The 17,829-nt window shown below is 36.0% G+C and overlaps 1 protein-coding gene across 1 annotated transcript in view; it reads right to left on the reverse strand.

Annotated features, from left to right (window-relative positions):
* TTC38 (tetratricopeptide repeat domain 38) overlaps positions 1-17,829 on the reverse strand; it is a gene marked incomplete at its 5' end in the record, with an annotated part of 22,394 nt that continues 4,565 nt past the window's right edge. The window contains 10 exons of the mRNA XM_083800572.1: positions 1-1,967; positions 2,775-2,848; positions 3,143-3,302; positions 6,799-6,964; positions 8,504-8,585; positions 9,453-9,491; positions 10,619-10,678; positions 13,767-13,886; positions 15,008-15,083; positions 17,346-17,519. Of these exons, the coding sequence (XP_083656698.1) occupies positions 1,874-1,967; positions 2,775-2,848; positions 3,143-3,302; positions 6,799-6,964; positions 8,504-8,585; positions 9,453-9,491; positions 10,619-10,678; positions 13,767-13,886; positions 15,008-15,083; positions 17,346-17,519 (1,045 nt within the window). The 3' untranslated portion in view covers positions 1-1,873. The remainder of the gene's footprint in view (positions 1,968-2,774; positions 2,849-3,142; positions 3,303-6,798; positions 6,965-8,503; positions 8,586-9,452; positions 9,492-10,618; positions 10,679-13,766; positions 13,887-15,007; positions 15,084-17,345; positions 17,520-17,829) is intronic.

The raw sequence follows: 17,829 nt of genomic DNA on the forward strand, positions 1-17,829 counted from the left end.
TACTTGCTGCTCAACTGAGGACATCTTTGAATTTATTAATGTAAAGCAGACAGAATTCTAAATCACATTATATCAGGAGTACTAAAAATATCACTCTTAGATTTATGTAGCAATGCATCACTTACACTACACACTTCATAAACAGCCAGCAGATTTCTCAGACTTTTGTTGCATAGTAAGATTTATTACATCCCTTGAGTAAAAATTTATCTGTCTAAAGTCATTGCTTGACATGCCGTGATTAAAAATTAACAGTAAAAAAAAATGCACTAACTTTATCACTGAGTGAGCCAATCACAGCCATGGCTGGACAGATAAGGTAGTGACATACCTGAAGAGCAGTGAACTATGACTGTCCACAGGATTCAAAAGGCTGCAAGCAAGGACCGAAATACCTTATATGGTTTCACAAATTATCATTTTTTTAAAACTAAGCTATTTTTTCCTCAAGTGATGGTTGGGGGAAGAAGGCAGGCAGCAAGGCACTTGCATATCTTAAGCCTCTATTATGTAGGAACTCCAGGGCAAACGTAGGGCCAGCTATGCAAGTGCTTTAGGTCAGAAGGATTGTGTGTGAAAAGGGGCTACTGTGGGACATGTGGAAGAGCCCAAGCTGGATAGGAAGGAGGAGCAGACATGTCCTGGAGTGCTTGTAGATACCAAAGCCAGAGCTTGGAAAATTAAAGGGTGTGGCATTTCTACTCAGGAACAAGAACAGAAGGCATTAGATTTGGTTTGAAAAACTATCTTCTCTCCATTAGGGATTTCTGGATTACTGTTGCAAGACAAGCTTTTAACTCTGCTACACTGCAGGAATTGAGAGGCACAAGAAATTCATGGAGCTTTATGTCTCCTATCATGACTTATTTGCAGCACCAAAGCTCATCACATCACTTGCGCCAGGACAAAGCTTTGTGACAGTTCCCATTAGCTCTCTTTCTGGGGGAGTTCCTTTGCAGTCTTCACCCGCACTGAGATGCCCCAGTGTTCCTGTAAAGCTCATGAACATTGGCTTTAAACCTTACATTGCTAAACAAAGTGTCCCATGCTGTTGAGACGACAGTAAGGCCTGAGTTATCAGAAACTAAGCACAAAGATTCCAGCCCAAATTACCATTCAGAGACAGCACTGTTTTAGCTGAAATCCAGGCTTTTTCATTTTTTCCTGAAAGATTTAAAGGTGCCAAGCAATCACCCACATCAAAATAGTCCTAACCAGCAGTCAGCCATTGTTCCTCTTGTCTGGCTCTTTCACATTTTAATTTCAAGAAGTTCTGGGATTCTGTCTTGAAATCTAACATTTTGTAAGAGACAGTTTAAAAAAAAGCACCTGGAAAAAGATCCTGAGTGCAGACAGATCTGTAATGCCAGGGTAACTCATGCCTTAATGGACTGGAAGCTTGATATGGAACTCCATTTATGCCTGTATTGGCTCTGGCCCTACACTTGCCCATCTGCGATGCTGAGAAGGTCTATTTGAATTACCTGAAATGTTTACTCACTATTTAACATATTAATGAAGTAATAAACCAGGCCAATGAATGACTGAAATCCAGGCACTGTTTCTGTACTGAATATTATCAGGGTCGAGGAAACTTTCAAGGAAATATACCAGAAAAGTAGTGCCTCAGGATGCTACAGATAGCTGTGTATTATCAGCAGGTATTCTTATTTCCTTGTAGAATCATCCAAGATATAACATGAAATGCAACAGCTTTATATCTTTTAAGGAAATTGTCATCAGATCTCTAGCTCCTAGGGTGCTCTTACTCACTGTGATTCTCTAGCATGGGCTACAGCATAGCACTCTTCCACTCCCTGCACCCAGACTTTGATTGCTAAGCACATTGCTATCTCAAGCACAGAGGACAGATTTAAGCCATTGAATGAACTGCTGCTGCCTTCCTCATAAGTCGCTCTGTCATTGGTGAATTTGGTCTCATCACGTCGCGTTCCCTCAGGAGGCATCTGAGAAAGGAGAATAGGTAGCAGATAAATGGGATGAAGGTCATGAGTACAACATCATTTTTTCCTGTAAGATCATCTGCAGTGTCCTTATAAGAGATAGAAAAGAATACCTAAAGACCTGCTCTTGAGGTGCAGATTTCCTTTATTGGAAACATTTAGCCTTGGCAGTAAGTTTAGGCAGAACAGCGTGCTTCTTAGCACTGACAAGAGACTGAAAATGAGCACTCAGGGTGCACAAAAGAATTATTTTGATTTAATATTTATGTTTCAAAGAAACTTCAGGAGGGGAACAGGCAAGGCTTTACACCGTCCTGAGGATCCATTCTTTTAAGTGCACAGGCAGGCCCAGTTGATGACTTTCAACAGAACTCCATACAGGTCAATGAGCAACATCTGTGATTTCTGCCCAGCAAGACACATATAATTTGTACTGAGGCAAGCTCACATCAGGCTCTGTTAATCACATTTCCCAGTAAAACTGATGTTATTATTAGGATGGACTTGACTTTCAGCAGTTTGCTGAAGTTTAGGAGTCCATTAAGTACACAGACCAGCAGGCAAGAGGCCACTGTTTAAGACAGAAACCCTCTGAAAATCAACTGCCCTTAAAAAAATATAGATAAATCATCCAGACTGTAAGAATGCACATTTGGAACCGAAAGCAATTGCACTTTTTATCTTGATAAATGTAGCAACATTTAACTATGAATGCTTGTGTGTAATTACAGCACTAATTGAGTATACTTGCTACTACTCTTGATTTTTGAAAACTATTATTTCCATAAAAAAATCAGGAAAAATACTCACTTAGCAAGGTTTTGTTTGGCTTCTGATTTACAATTTAAAGCAGCATGAATCAATAACTGGTTGAAAACATCTCTCTGAAAACAGAAAAGAAGTTAGCAAAATACAAATTAATAAGTAATTTAGACTTACATGAACATCATTACAATGGTTACAATGTCTTGTTTACCAAAAGCCCCCGAGGAAAACATTTTCTCGTTGACATGTTTGAATAGCTAACACTGTTAGTAAGTGTTTGTAAACAGGATTCAGTCACAAGCACAATTTTTCATTTTATAAGAATGAAGTGTTATTAGTAATGTAAGCATCAAAGGGAGGCTACTGGAAGAGGATTAAGTTGCATCAAAACATGTTTTATTGACCTCCTTTACCTGAGCATTACTGCCTCCTAGTTGGATTAGCTGGTAACGGATTGGATACAGCAGGTCTACTGCTTTGTCACAATTTCCTTTTTCAAACTCCATAAAAGCCTGGCACAGTGGTAACCCCAAACTAGGAGCCAGGGAAAGTTCATGGTCTTCACAAGGTGCTCTGTAGAATGAGAAAGTGGTGAACTTGCATAAATCAAATGATAAACATGCATATTTCAGTGCAAGTCTGTCACTGCCTGCAGACAGAATTATTCTTTTTACCCTGCAAAGCCTGATATTTCAGGTACAGTACTTGGATAATATTTTTTTTGTGTGGTTATGTTACCTTCACCTCTGTTACTCATTAACCAGTTTTCATTCCTCTGCACATATTTGCAAGTCACAAGCCCAATGCCTCCTGCCTTTGCAATAAATAGTTTGGGTTAAGAAAAAGGCAGAACATTCTACGCTAGTTTCTCTTCTGATCTTCTCACCAGAACATCCTATTGCTAGTTCTTTGACTGTCCTTGTCATTGCCAAAACTGGCAATCAGTCTCTTGCAGAGAGCTCCAAATATAAATCTTTCAAAACAACTTGCCACGCATCACAGTGCCTCACCATCGCTGTAATATACACTGCATTCCCAGTGACAGCTCTCAAAGTCTGCTCTCTTATTTTAACCACAATAGACTGTTTTTAGATGCAAAAACAGCAAGGGATTTTAGATAGCACTTGTTTTTCTTTTTTTTTTTTCTTTTAAATGCTTGTAACCTAACCCATCTAAGAGTGAAAGAGACATAAAGCATGACAATAAGCCTGCAGAAGTATACATTTTAGTAGACATCCTTCCCAATATTAAAAAATGTAAAAATATAAGTAGCCAAATTGTAGCCGTTTGGTCTATAGGCAATATCTGCAATGGGACAATGTGGAATTGTTTTTCCACTGCTACAGAAGGAGCTGACAGTTATCACACCTTGACACTTGGAGGCAGTGCCATTTAGGTGCCAAAAGCTTGGTTGGGAGTACCAGAAGGTGAAGAGAGCTTTTTGACCCCAGCAATACAAATTCATTTCTGAGAATACAGAGCACAGGTCAATGCTATGAATTCCATTGGTTGCTTAGAATAGATTTTTCTCTAAATTTTCAAATTAAGTCTTTAACATTGAGGAACCAGCCTAGTAACTTTAGTCACTGGTTTCTGTTTAAAGTGCTTGCAATGACAGCTGAAAGCCACACTATTGCCTTAAACTTACCAAGCCAAAAATCTGATGATACAAAACGTACACATTGCTGTAAACAGAAAGCTATGCAACACCAAAGTAAATGCCCCATTGCTACAATTAACTCCTTAGGTAAATAAATAAATAAATAAATAAAGTGTGTATCTGTATGCTTTCTCTATAAACAATCAAAATGTCTTTAAAGATCTACTTTTCAAAGCACTAAGCTTTGCCCTAAATATTCTCTTCGAGTCACTATTATAAATCTCCCTTATTGTCCTCTAGGTCAATGCTGATTTTTATGTATACAGTGTTGCCCTATGTGTTTATCATTCCTTAAAATGCATCTTCCTCTGGAAAGTTAAAAGCGTATAACAGATCTGTATTTTAAAGAAGTGGTCTGAGATAGCTGAAAATGATGAAACAATCCTTCATTTAAACGATTCTTCCAGCTCTCAGAGAAAATGCACAGACATCAAAGACTGGTTTTTACTTCCTCTTGCAATTGATCTGAAGTATTGATTCATGAAGAACAATATATGCCCCTGCATTAACTAACATTTCTATCCACGAAAATAAACATGGGATACCAACCACCAGAGAGCGCCATGGAATTCTTTTTTTTTTTTTTAAAAAAAGGTAATTCTTGTCAACTTTAAAGCCCCAAATGAATTTTGTCTGCGTCAGTTTTATGACTGCATTTTAAACAAATAAATAAATAAATAAGCCACAAGTAAAACACATCTTAGATATCATTTATATGCATGAATACAATATATTCATGATGCACAAATTAATCCACTAATCCAAACCATTAAAATAATTTCTTCATCTCACAGTCAGTTTTCTGAAATGACAAAATTAAGCTTCATAATGCTTCAAATTATAGCGAAAAATGTGCAGCTCTATTACTACAAAAGGCTGAATACAGGCAAAGAGAAACGCTAGGTGGAGAGATAAGTAGTGTGTATTCATTACAGCTTTCCTGAAGTGGTGTGTGTAGTTTTACACACTTTACATATACTTACATATCAATATAATTATATGAAAGATATTCACTGTCTCCTACTTCAGTCAAATCAGACACGCTTAGGCTTGATTTGACAGATTCTTGTTTTCATAACTACTCTTAAAAATTACATTTATTTTTGGTTAAGAGGTATTATAGTCAGAAACAAATAGTGAGAATTTCAGATTCTTCTTCCTCCTTCTTTTCTAAGGGAAGGGAAGCAATAGATGCTGAAGCAGGGGAAAAACAAGTTATATGGGGGAAGAATATAGAACTGAATGAAATTTTTAACTGGCAATTTAACTGGCAATGGTTGCCATACCAGCAATCATGGGCTTGGAGCAGGGTAAGCTGAAATTCCTAAGATGTTATAGCCAGAAAGCAGGAGTGGAAAGGTGGTAGTGTAACTCAAGGAAGTGAAGCCGGGCAAACAGGGATGTTATTTGACTGCAATTTGTGACTTTACCAGCCTACCAAGCCCATAGGTCAGGTTTGTGTTCTCAGACACAATCTCTCCAGATATCAGCAGCTTTCTATTCACTTTCAGTTGTTCAGCATTCATAAATTGAAAACCATTACTTGCACTTATGTGAGAGATTTCATTAAGAGTAACTAGATATAAATTTGTATTGGGTTAAGTATTAATCTTTTTTCTCCCCCATGTTTGCCGCAGAATCTAATCAGGTGGTCTATTGTTTACAACTTTGTAAATTACTATATTTTGTACTTAAAACTATACCATTTAAACCAGTAAGTTGTTTTTAGGATCTATCACCTGCGTTTACATAATCTATAGATCAACCCCTTCAAAAGAATTACAATCATTTACAGTTATTCAATACACAAGAGAACATAAAGAAAAAACATTGTTTAGTTGGAATACTTCGATATTCAAATTTTGCACATAATTCAAAGCAAAATACTCTCTAGAACTGCTTTAGCAATATTTAAAAATTGCTTTCCTACAGAGATACTTCACAATGCACCAAATAGTAGCTATTAGAATATTGCTACCAACTAACAGTCCATGATTAAAGAACTTTTTAAAGCAGAGCAGAAGTAACAACCACAGAGAGCTAACATATATTGTGCAATGTCCTCATTACTATACGGGTGAAATACTTATTGTATGTAACATAGCTTAGTATGAACTCATCAAAAGAAAATACAAAGCAAATGTGCTTAGTGCTTAGTGCTCATGACTTCAAATGTAAGCAATTCTTGCTTAACAAAACAGAAGCCCCTCTAGACAGTACTCATAAAAATAATTATAGGGATCTTCTAATTGTACATCAGCTGATAGTGGGACAACCAGACTTGTCCCACTAACACTCTAAGGCAGAGAAGAGTATGTTGTAACACTTCTGTGAGCCACAGGCATTACCACCCTAAAGTTCAGAGGACAAAATACTTTTGCAGTATAACATTTTAATTCATTTACTTACTTGGCAAGTTCTTGAAGAGTTGTTAAAAGCTCATTAGTAGTTTTGTGGTCTTTGGCTCCAAGGGAGGACATCAAGATGTGTACATCGTTAAACAGAAGAATGTGATCTTTGGTGTGTTTCTTTGTAATCTTGAGAACATTGTCCCACCTGTCTCCAAGCTTTATACCTATGAGTAAAAGATTTTTTTTTCAATAAAAATACCACATGCGAAAGCATCACTTTGTAATCAGCATCACACAGCACAGATAGCACTGCTACTAAACTCAGGAAAACAGACCCTGGTGTGGCAAAATTATATTATAGAGTAATGCTTAGTTACAGTCTGTCGTATCTGGGCAAAGGATTTATTGACTGTCAGTAATTTATTGCCAGTATTCTAGACTGCATTAAACAAGGTTCTGGCTTTAATACAAGATTGCTTGTGTCTTCTGGGAGATGATGTTCATAGTGAATTGCCTGTAGCAATCAAATTATACAGAGAGATAAGATGGATTCCATAAACAAACCCAATGCACCATTAGTGTTTCAGTAAAACATTATGAAACCCTGCACCCTCCAACACCATCCTTCAGGAACTCCAGTGTGCAAATTACAGCTTTAAAAAGTTGAGAAGAAATGACACAGAGTTATGCGAGTACCCAAAGCCAGAGGCTAATAGATGTGTACTAGCTATATCAATCAATATCAGAATATAAAGTATTTCATTTGAAATTTACTTAAAGGAAGCTCTATAGCGTTTTAGAGACTAATGTACTCAATTATTCAGCCTCAGATCTCCAGGGACAATATAAGTTAAATTTTCCAGAAAAGAAATATGTGACCTCTGCTAGCTTGAGCTGAATGAAATACTGTGCTGGCATGGGAAAAAAAATATCTTGGAAAGAAAAAAGGTTATGCACATGATGTAGATTAACACTGGTAGGCAGCCAAGCACCACCCGGCAGCTGGCTCACTTGCCTTCCCCTCAGTGGGATGGGGAGAAGAACAGAAAGGCAGAAGTGAGAAAACTTGTGGGATGAGAAAGACAGGTTAATAGGTAAAACAAACGCTGTGCACACAAGCAAAGCAAAATAAGGAATTAATTCACTACTTCTAATCAGCAGACAGATGTTTACCCATTTCAAGGAAAGCTAGGCCTTGTTATGTTTAACAGTTAACTGGGAAGACAAACACCGTAACTCCAAATGTCCCCTCTTCCTTCTTCTTTCCCAAGCTTTTATTGCTTAGCATAGTGCCTTAGGATATGGGATATTCTTTTGGTCGATTAGGGTCAGCTGTCCTGGCTATGCTCCCTCCCAAATTCTTGTGCAACCCCAAGCCTACTTGCTGGCAGAGCAACATGAGAAACGGAAAAGGCCTTCATGCTGTGTAAGCACTGTTCAGTAATAGATCAAATATCTGTGAGCTATCAACACTGCTTTGATCACAGATCCAAAATATAGGACCATATGAGTTACTATAAAGAAAATTAACTCTATCCCAATTAAAGCAGAACAGCAAAATATTATAAATTTCGCATTGAGGCTTTTCTCAAGAAAAGAATTTTAAGATTTCTTCTGTAACACTGACCAAGCTTGCTCTGTAAGTATCTTTAAAAACTTCTCCAACATGCCAGGATGTGTATTGTGGGGTGAGGGTAGGGAGGGGAAGTCAAAAAGAAAACTGTTCCTCTTGCAGATTAAGAAAGAACAGTTGGATATCCTACCTTCCAGACGAAGTCTGTACAGCATTGAACAGTTATCTACTATATCCAGCATGCTTCCACTTGACAGGCACTGAGGAGCAATCTGTAATCACAGGTATTCATAAACTGCCCAACTGATGTGCTAGCAGGAACTTACTCAGATAATCAAACTTATATTCAAAGTACAGAATTAATTTTATCTTTTTATTCATCCAAAAATACCTGTCTGACAATAGCCCTAGTTGCATCTTTTCTGAATGTGGTAATTTGCAGTGACAAACACACAAATTGCTTCATTTGTGCTGTTTTACATGTTATGGAGTTAAACTCAGTAAGCACGGAAGGTCATCAAGGTGTTTTTTTTTTGTTTGTTTGCTTCCAGTATAGTGCCATAAATAGTACTTCATTTTGCCAGATTTAGTAGACCGGAATCTGCACAGCAGCTTTCTTAATGACATTATTTTTACAAACCTTACAAAGATGTTATCCTACCAAATTTGATACCACTTATTTACTAAGATTGTTTTGAAATTTATGCAGTAAAGAACCATAACATATTAAGTAGAAATAAAAAGACATGTTTTTGTTGACTTAGTAGCTAACATGCAAAAATCACTTCTTTATAAAGGTAACTTGACTATACAAGAAAATCATTTCACATCCTTTTAAAAAGTTTTTTTTTCAGGGGCATTTAGACCTACACATCATGAATAAGAGATGTGGACACCTGGAAAACAGTACCAACAGTGCCATTACAGCTCCTCCAAGCAAAAGTGTAAGAAAGGCTTGAACTGTACAATATTTGAGTATTTGGGGCATTTCACTAGTCGACAAACAGCTTTCCAAACAACAGATATAAATAATATATATGTATGGCAATTGCAATAGGTTTCAACTTCATGCAGAAGGAATAAAGTATGTATTGTGGTCTTAAGCATGTTCTCCAGTAAAGATTAAGTCCCCTACTCACATGATTGTCATAAATTGTCAAAGCAGCCTCATATTCCCCCTATAAAAGCAAACAAGGACCGTATGATTAACATTCCAGGTAGAGAAAACAAGAGTGATGGGTAGTAACCAAACATATAAATACAATAGGTGCCATATTACTTCACTGCCTCATGACTTGTTTAAAAGAAAAAAAAAAAGTCAATGAATTCCTTGAGGCCTGAAAAGAAAGAACAGAGCCTAAGATAAACTAGGCTTTACTAGGTAAAATAACCAGTATGCTTAGGTTTCATTTGATAATGAGAACTAATCCTGCTGTAGGTTACACATGAGGGAGAAAGACAAGGTGTTACCTCTTTCTAATCTTCCTTTCAGGTTTCTTTGCAAAAATTACTGCATCATAAAGTTATGCAAAGAGGTAGGAATAAAACTGATGTTAAGCAGGCTATACAAAAGCTGTATAATAGTGTTAATAGTGCTGAACATAAGCAAGTTATCTTGTTTTCTGACCAACGTATGGCACTTTTTCCATGACGTCACATTTGTCTCCCGAATGAATTGAGACCCACAAGTACAAAGAATTATCAAGTCCAAGGAAATTCTGCATTGCAGCCTGATAGGTTGGGTAAGTTGCAAATTAAAGGGTTTCAATAAATTTGATCTCTCTATAAGAACAAGAATTAGTAACATTAATAATGAATAACATTAAATATTAGTAACATTGACTAATAACATAAGCCACCAAATTTAGAGCTGTCATACTGCCTCTTTTCTAGAGTCAGCAAATTTTGAGGTCAACAATTTAGTACTGAATTTGAAGAGAATTTTATTTTTAGACAAAGTTTTTGTCTAAAAATTAGAGATCCAGGTTCATCTTTCTATAAAATAATTGTGCCAAATGTAATTAGTGACATTATTTTATCTTTGAACATGTAATAATCTCACAGCAATTTTTCAACATTCCAACGAAGATACTAGATCTTTGTTCAATGTAATTACAAAAAAAATTATTCTCAAAATAATTGTACTAACGAACTATCTTGTAAAAATGTCATTGTGCCATTTTACAAAAAAAACAACCCTCTAAACAGCTGAAAAAAAATTATAAATGCTAGGACTGCCTTTTAAATAGTATTAGATCAATTATCTACCTGGACCATAAAACATCTGTATGAAAATGTCTCATACCTTTTCAATGAAGTATAAAGCCCAGTGCCAGTAATTATGACAAGCAAGTATATCACTGTTCTGGAAAAAATAAAATAAAATAAAAATGTTATATACAAAATAACTTTAAATTTAAATGTATCTTGACAGATTTCTGTTTTCTTCTTCATCAAAAGTCAGTACATCAAGTGAGAGAAGAGACAAGAATTTTAAATCAGCTTGCCTACTTTAAATTTCTCAGTATGCATATGCTTCTTGAAATTCAAGGTGACATCTCAAAACCAAAGTTTTTCCCAAGTCATTTTCCAGAGGAGAATTGCACTTGGATGTCTCAGAAGAATTCACATCTTTCTCTTAGGAAAAAAGCATCTATAACAAGAGTAAGATTTGTCTAATCTAAAATTTAAGTGTCTTATTTAAAGTAACATGGCTAGGTAGTAGAGAGAGATACCCACCTTAGGAGGGCCATTCAGCCCACCCATCTAGATACCCATTTCAGACAGAGTAATCACTCCTTAAACTTATGTCCTACTACTGACTATGGAAGATACACTAGATACCAAACACACAGGCATACCAAACACATTAGATAACTAAATATCATAACTGAATATCATAAATATTCTCTGAACTGTACCAACTTTGCGCTCTACTTCTCAACTGGTACCAGAATTTTAAATATTCTTTCATAGCCTACACTTCAAAACAATGTAATTGCAGTTCACTTTTGTGAGTGCACTGAGAACAGACAGACAGGAATATAATTCCATAATCCTTTGGTGAAAATTAAGATACCAGAAAAGTTGTTCTCTCTATTCCAATTCTCTCTCAACGCTATAGTTAAATTTAATCTTCTCACAGGTGGAAAAATCTTCATTGTAATGATGAAACCTGCTTCACTTTCAGGAAGTACAAAGGTTCCCAGTGAACTTTCTGGTGCTAAGATAAATCCTCTAGTAATCTTTACTTGTTTAATATTATATTACAAAACCAATATGAGCAACTAAAGTAGTTAAGTGGTTGGCATAAACCTGATAATATCATGTTTACTACCATACCACCATACCAAATGCCATATAAACAAGAACATGGGATTACCTCACTGAATAAAACAAAACCTTTCTTCTACTGCTGATTTTGAGTTCTGAATGAGATTAAATTGCTAAGGCAGAAGTGGGCTTGCAGACTGCTAAAATAAATAAAAGCAGACTATGAGAACTCTTTGCTCTGGAGAAAAACCTTTCCCATTTAATAACCAACAGTACTGGCACAGAGGCCTCCTCTGGTAACATAATTTGCCCCTTTTGATTTTGTGCTGAAACATCCAAAAAAAAAAGGCATCTTCTTTATTGTGTGGAGAGGAACGATAAAAAATAAACTACCATGTAAAGAAAACCTTACAAATTCTTCATGACTCTTACTGGAAAGAAAGATGAATTAAAAAGAAAAGAAATTATGAATTAAAAAGAAAGAAAGATGAATTAAAAGCACCAAAAGTAGTGATGATATAGATATAGTGATAATATAGATATAGATAATATAGAGATAAAAGATCCTGGTCATTAAAAGAAGTACTAATTGTCAATTCACCAGGCCAAACATAAGCCCTTAGAAAGCCCTGCTTTTTTTTCTACGATTACATTTTAACTGGGTTCACGATCAAAAGATGGGTTCATGAAGGCTAAGATGAAAAATATTGCATAAAAGAAGTGATTATATACATTATCATTATGACAATGTCAGTCAATAAGTCTTAACTGTACTGGAGTGGGCATGAGGGTATTCTAGACAATTCCACTTACTGATCTGGCACTTTGTTTTATTTGGATAAAGGGTAGAAATCTCAGAGGCATGGAACTATTTTAAGAAACAGAGTTCAAACAGGTTCAAAAAGTCAGGGACTGATTTCAGAAATGGTTGTTGGTAGTTTTAAAGGTATCACCCAAACCGTCAGTCCCATGTATCACTGTTTCATTAACTAATATGTCAAATGACAGAATGCTTTCTAAGACATCAAAGATATGAACCTGAAGAGAAGGTTGACTTCATATCCAAGCTTGACATCTCAATGATTTAACTTAAAAAAAAAAAAAAAAGCAAAACCATCCTTTTAGCCTCGCTGTCCAGCACTGTTCTTTGGGTGACATGGAACAGTGAGCTGAGATGACTCTAAAACAAACTCTTGGGGGTTCTGTCAACTTCAAACTCCACAACCTTATGCTCTGAATATTATTATCTGCTCTTCACTTAATCATTAGGAAAAGACATGCTGTTCAACACAAATAAAAATTAAGCTCCACTTACAGCAAAGGACTACATGACAAATTAACAAAACTGTTCAATATACCACTGAGAGATACTCAAATAAGTTGGATGTATGAGTAACTTGAGTAGACTAGAAAAGAGACAAAAGCATAATTTATCTTTTCTTTACAGCTGACCTAGCATCCTTCCCTATCTAGAAGTAAACAAAAACAAACAAACAAAAAATAATCAAAAAACTCATTAAATACATGAGCTTTTTGAAATGTTGCTTTGCCTGTGTTATCTCACAGCTGGTTCCCCTGCGGAAGTTTACCTAGATTCCTCAACTGATGCATGTTGCTCAGTCTCAGTCTAAGCAAAAAGTTTATGAAAATAACGCTGGTCATTTTACTTCTATAAACATGCGAGTATAAATAAATCAGTTTTCATATCTAATATTTCATCTTCCAGGAACGGCCACGACTTTATGAGATATAAAATATCTAGCCAGTTCCATCTGCTTAGGAAAAAGAAACTATGGCATGTGTGTGTACAAACTACATACTTGTTGAAAAGCAGTATTTTTTTCAATATTTCTAGCTAAAATAAGTCAGTGTGAGAGGACAGACTTTTTGTGAAACATGGCCAACCAATGTGTTTGGCATTTGTGTAATCTCAGCAGTCCTAGTTATGATGGCTTAAAGTGGTGCAAAGTATGTGTCGTTCATAATATACAATTTTTTTATGCTTCAAAATTGGCACAGATAACAGCACCACAAGTGATTTTTCTCGTAATCTGGGAAATTTACATTGCTTGTAACATGTATGGGGACAGGAATAAACTAGATGAAGAAACACAGAACTTGACTGGAGGAGATAAAGAAGACCTAGGAGTTTTTTTCAGAGATGCTATGAGAAAGTTTACCTTCCAGTTGGCTTCCGTCTCCTTCATAAATGCTAACCCTTTCTTCACCTCTGCTTTCATTTCATTTATGTGAGCTATAGTATGAACAGACCAGGCATCTGTCTGATCTATAGCCAAAGCCTGTGAGTGAAAAAGGGAAAATGTGATGAACCTTACAAACTTGCAAATAAACATATTTATTATTGCTGATATAGAAGCAAGCGACTCGTATTTATTAGCTGCACGTTAAGTACATCCCTGCACTTTTCCTACTAACCATAGCTTGGAAGACTGATTTGGACAGAAAGGAAGAAAATGTTTATTGGCTGACTTCACTTCCTGACTTCTACTGCACAGAGATGAACATGCAGAACAGCTTCAGAATGCAGGCTTTAATGAAGATTATCAAATGATGTTTTATTTAAAAGGCATATATCAATATGAGCCATAAAAGAATTGCATACACAGGCATAATATAGACCATAGCATAGGTAACCATTCTTGCAGGTAATCATTCCTTCTTTAAGAACATGTCCAGCTCTGACTATTGAGCAATTTACTCTTTCTCACTCCATTTTCCAGTAAGTTTTAGCCATTTTGTAAGGTTAGTCTTTCTTGTCATTTTCAGCCACTTGATGTAACAGAACCTTGGCAAAAACACCCATTAAAGATGAATTGTATCTGAGACTCCTGGAGGACAGGGATAATCCTGAGGACTGCAGAAAATCAGGTATAACTACTGTCTTCATAAAAAGGGAACACACCAAGTAATTTTGATCCCCAGGAACATTGTAGGCTTAATTGCTCAATAATCCATGAATATGCATCTGGAAAAAAAATGGAGGAGGAACCCAAACAGGGTGGATTGTCAAGAGCAAACTACATCAAGCCAATCTAACATTCTTTAATAGGAGTAAACAGACAATTATACATGGGGGAAACAGAAAATGGGATATACATGGATTTTAGACAGCTGTTTTGATACCATCTCACATGGCACGGTTATAAGGAAATGAAGGAAATACAGTTAAGATGAAATTGCCATGGTATGGCATAGATATAGGAATCTTTCTAAGGAATATTAATCAACAGTTCCTTGTGAAATTGTGAGAATTTCCATGCTAAACTTTATCTCTTTGCTACTTCTCTTAACAACTGGGATGACGAAGTCAGTTTATAGTATCTGCACAAAACATCACCCAGAGATAAGGAGCATGACTAAGAATTCTAAAACGTTTTACCATCAATAACAGGCCGTTTACCTCAAGGGCAAGCTTCTCAGCACGATCAAAAAGGTTTGTTTCCATGAGTCCAAAAGAATAGTAGCCCTTAACGTAGCTAAGCAAAAGAGAAACGAATAATGCTTCATCCAGTTAGAACTAGATTTAAGATAGGATTGAAAAACATACCAGAACATACATTTAACTCAAAACAGTCCTTACAATGCACTTTATATTGAACCATGCAAAGAGCTCAGATCCCATCTATTTTAAATGTGTCTCTTTAACAAAAGACCAACTCTTCTTCGTGCCCAACATGTATACTAAAAACGTGTAATCTATTTATTGTGTTAGCCAGAGCATCACATGGAACTGAGAACACTGCATTTTTGATTCTGAATTGTAGAGTATGTAGACAATATTTAGACTCAATGTCTACTTTTCTGTAGGTAGTCTAAACCACCATTAGCATTTTTCAAATTCAACACATTCTGAAGCAAACTGAGTTTTACCAACAGGGGAAAAAAAAAGCACCCACAAGTGACTTAAGATTTACAGTTAGAAACGGTGAGTGGGAATGTGTCAAAACACTTTCTGGTTTGTATAAAGTGGCTATTCTGGCTCTCCCAATCCAACAGGCTGGAGATGGAAAAAACTCACTGCCAGGCTGCTGCTGCTGGTGGTAAGCCACACTCCTAATTGTAGGATTCAAAGGGTTCAAGCTTGCAGAATACAGAACAATAAGCTAGCTCTCATAGGAAATGAGAGACCAACAGACACCAGCATGGAAATCAGGAACAAAATGCACATCACCAGTGTTTTGAGAGCTGACATTTACATCTTTGGATAAACTGGAATTTAGAGTTGCAGAGAAGAATCTGATCTCTGTAACATTCATAAAAATGCAAAATTAGATGGTCAGAAGCAAGAAAATACTGCCACCAAAATTATCTGAATATCTCAAAGGCAACGCATATGACTGTAGTCTTCTGCACTTTCTCCAGTGCCGACGGAACTATAGGTAAGTGCCTTTAAGTGAAGTGGCTCTTTAAAACTGGTTAACATCATTCTAATGTCACAAGGCATCCCCATTAAGCAATAAAAGCCCAATGTAAAGGAAAATTAGGGAAGTTATATGCTTCTGTGCATGTACACGATGCGGTCATTTTAAGAAATATTTAACTGCTATTGTATTTGCAGATTTGTAGATTGCAAAACACCACAGGATACATCTCTGTTTCTCAAAGTATCTGCTGGAGTTTTGGTTTTAAACTCAGGAGGCAGAAAAAATCTACTAAAACATGTGGGGTACATTGCACCTGATTTATTTCATGGTTTGAGAGGAATAAAGGTTGATTTTTTTTTTTGGCCAAGGTATCAATTCATACGAAACTCTACATGCCTGTCAGATTGAGGACATGGGATACCTGCCGGATTTCTATACTTCAAGAAATGTTTAATATATGGGTACTTCCTGTTGCTTTACATTTAAGTGGACAACAAGTGCACTTCTGTAACACTGTGTCCAGAAAAAAATACAAAAATGCAGTCAAAACTGCTAAGGAGTCTTACTTCCCCAACAAATGACATCAGCATACTGTAGTTAAGAGAAACAAAGTATTTTGTTTTTTTCTAAATTGAGATAACACTGCTGGAAAAATGAGACATTTTGTGGGGTGCCTTAGATTCATTATTATGTTAACATTCAGTCTATATTCTTTACAGAGCTTGTAGAAGAGAAAAAGAGAAAAGATTGTACTGGATATCAAGATATAGAGCATGGGTCTACATAAATATTCACAGAATATTTAGAAAATTATGTTTGACTATGGAGGGTCTATTCTATTTCTAAATGTTAAATGTATGTGCTGATGTATAATTTGATGCAGATTTTTACATAAAGTTAGCAGCTTTCAAGTAATTTAACAGGTCTTAAAAATAATTAAAAAAATTATCCCCAAGTAATTGTTTTTATCAATTAACTGCTTGTCAGTAGATTCAGATTACCCCGAATTAACCTTGGGAAACCAAAACCTTCAGGACTTAACTAACTAAATAAAATAAATAAGAAATAAAACAAACAAACAAAAACTATCCTATGTGGTACATGATGTGCCACATTTGCTAGCAAAAATTACTAACTGACCTAAAGCTCACTTCTAAAACAAACAAACCAAAAAATCACTAACAGTATCAGCAGGGATACAGGAGAGATGTTCCAGGTGTCTATAATTCACTTGACTTCACTTACAAGCCTGTGATCTTTTCTACGTCTTTGTTCAACAGAGCCTATCCTTCAGATGTGTTTGAAGTTAAAAAGACAAAGCATGTATACATTACACCAGATAAAGACCTATTTTTAAAACGAAGCATGACCTACCTGCTTAGAGGAACATCAGGTGTCCAGAAAGGAAAAACCCGTGCAACAGAGTCTCGCATTTGTATATGATATCCCAGGTAGAAATAAGTGTCCTGGGAAAATTTGAGGGCTAGCAAGTCCGTCGGATGGCTCTGCAGAATCTGTTCCCATAGATCACAAGCTTTGGGGAGCTGGCTAGAAATATAGAAATATTGTGAACGCTGAAAGAAGGCACACAAACCCGACTCTACGGTTAGTTCTAAACTCATGCTATTCTGAAAAAGAGAAAATTCAACATCAAAAGACTTTTTTTTTTTTCTTGAAGGAATTTAAGGATGTTTCTTCTGTAAGAAACAATGACATTATCTTCACTGAGTACTTTCTGGGAAATAATATAAAATAAATATTCTTGTGTTAAAAAAACAAGCTGTAAACTGCACAGAAAAAAACAGAAGCTCAACCATAAATCTAAAGATTTTCCTATGGTGTTGAACAGAGTCCTGCT

Source organism: Anser anser (assembly GCF_964211835.1).
Source record: "Anser anser genome assembly, chromosome: 1".
Lineage (NCBI taxonomy): Eukaryota > Metazoa > Chordata > Aves > Anseriformes > Anatidae > Anser > Anser anser.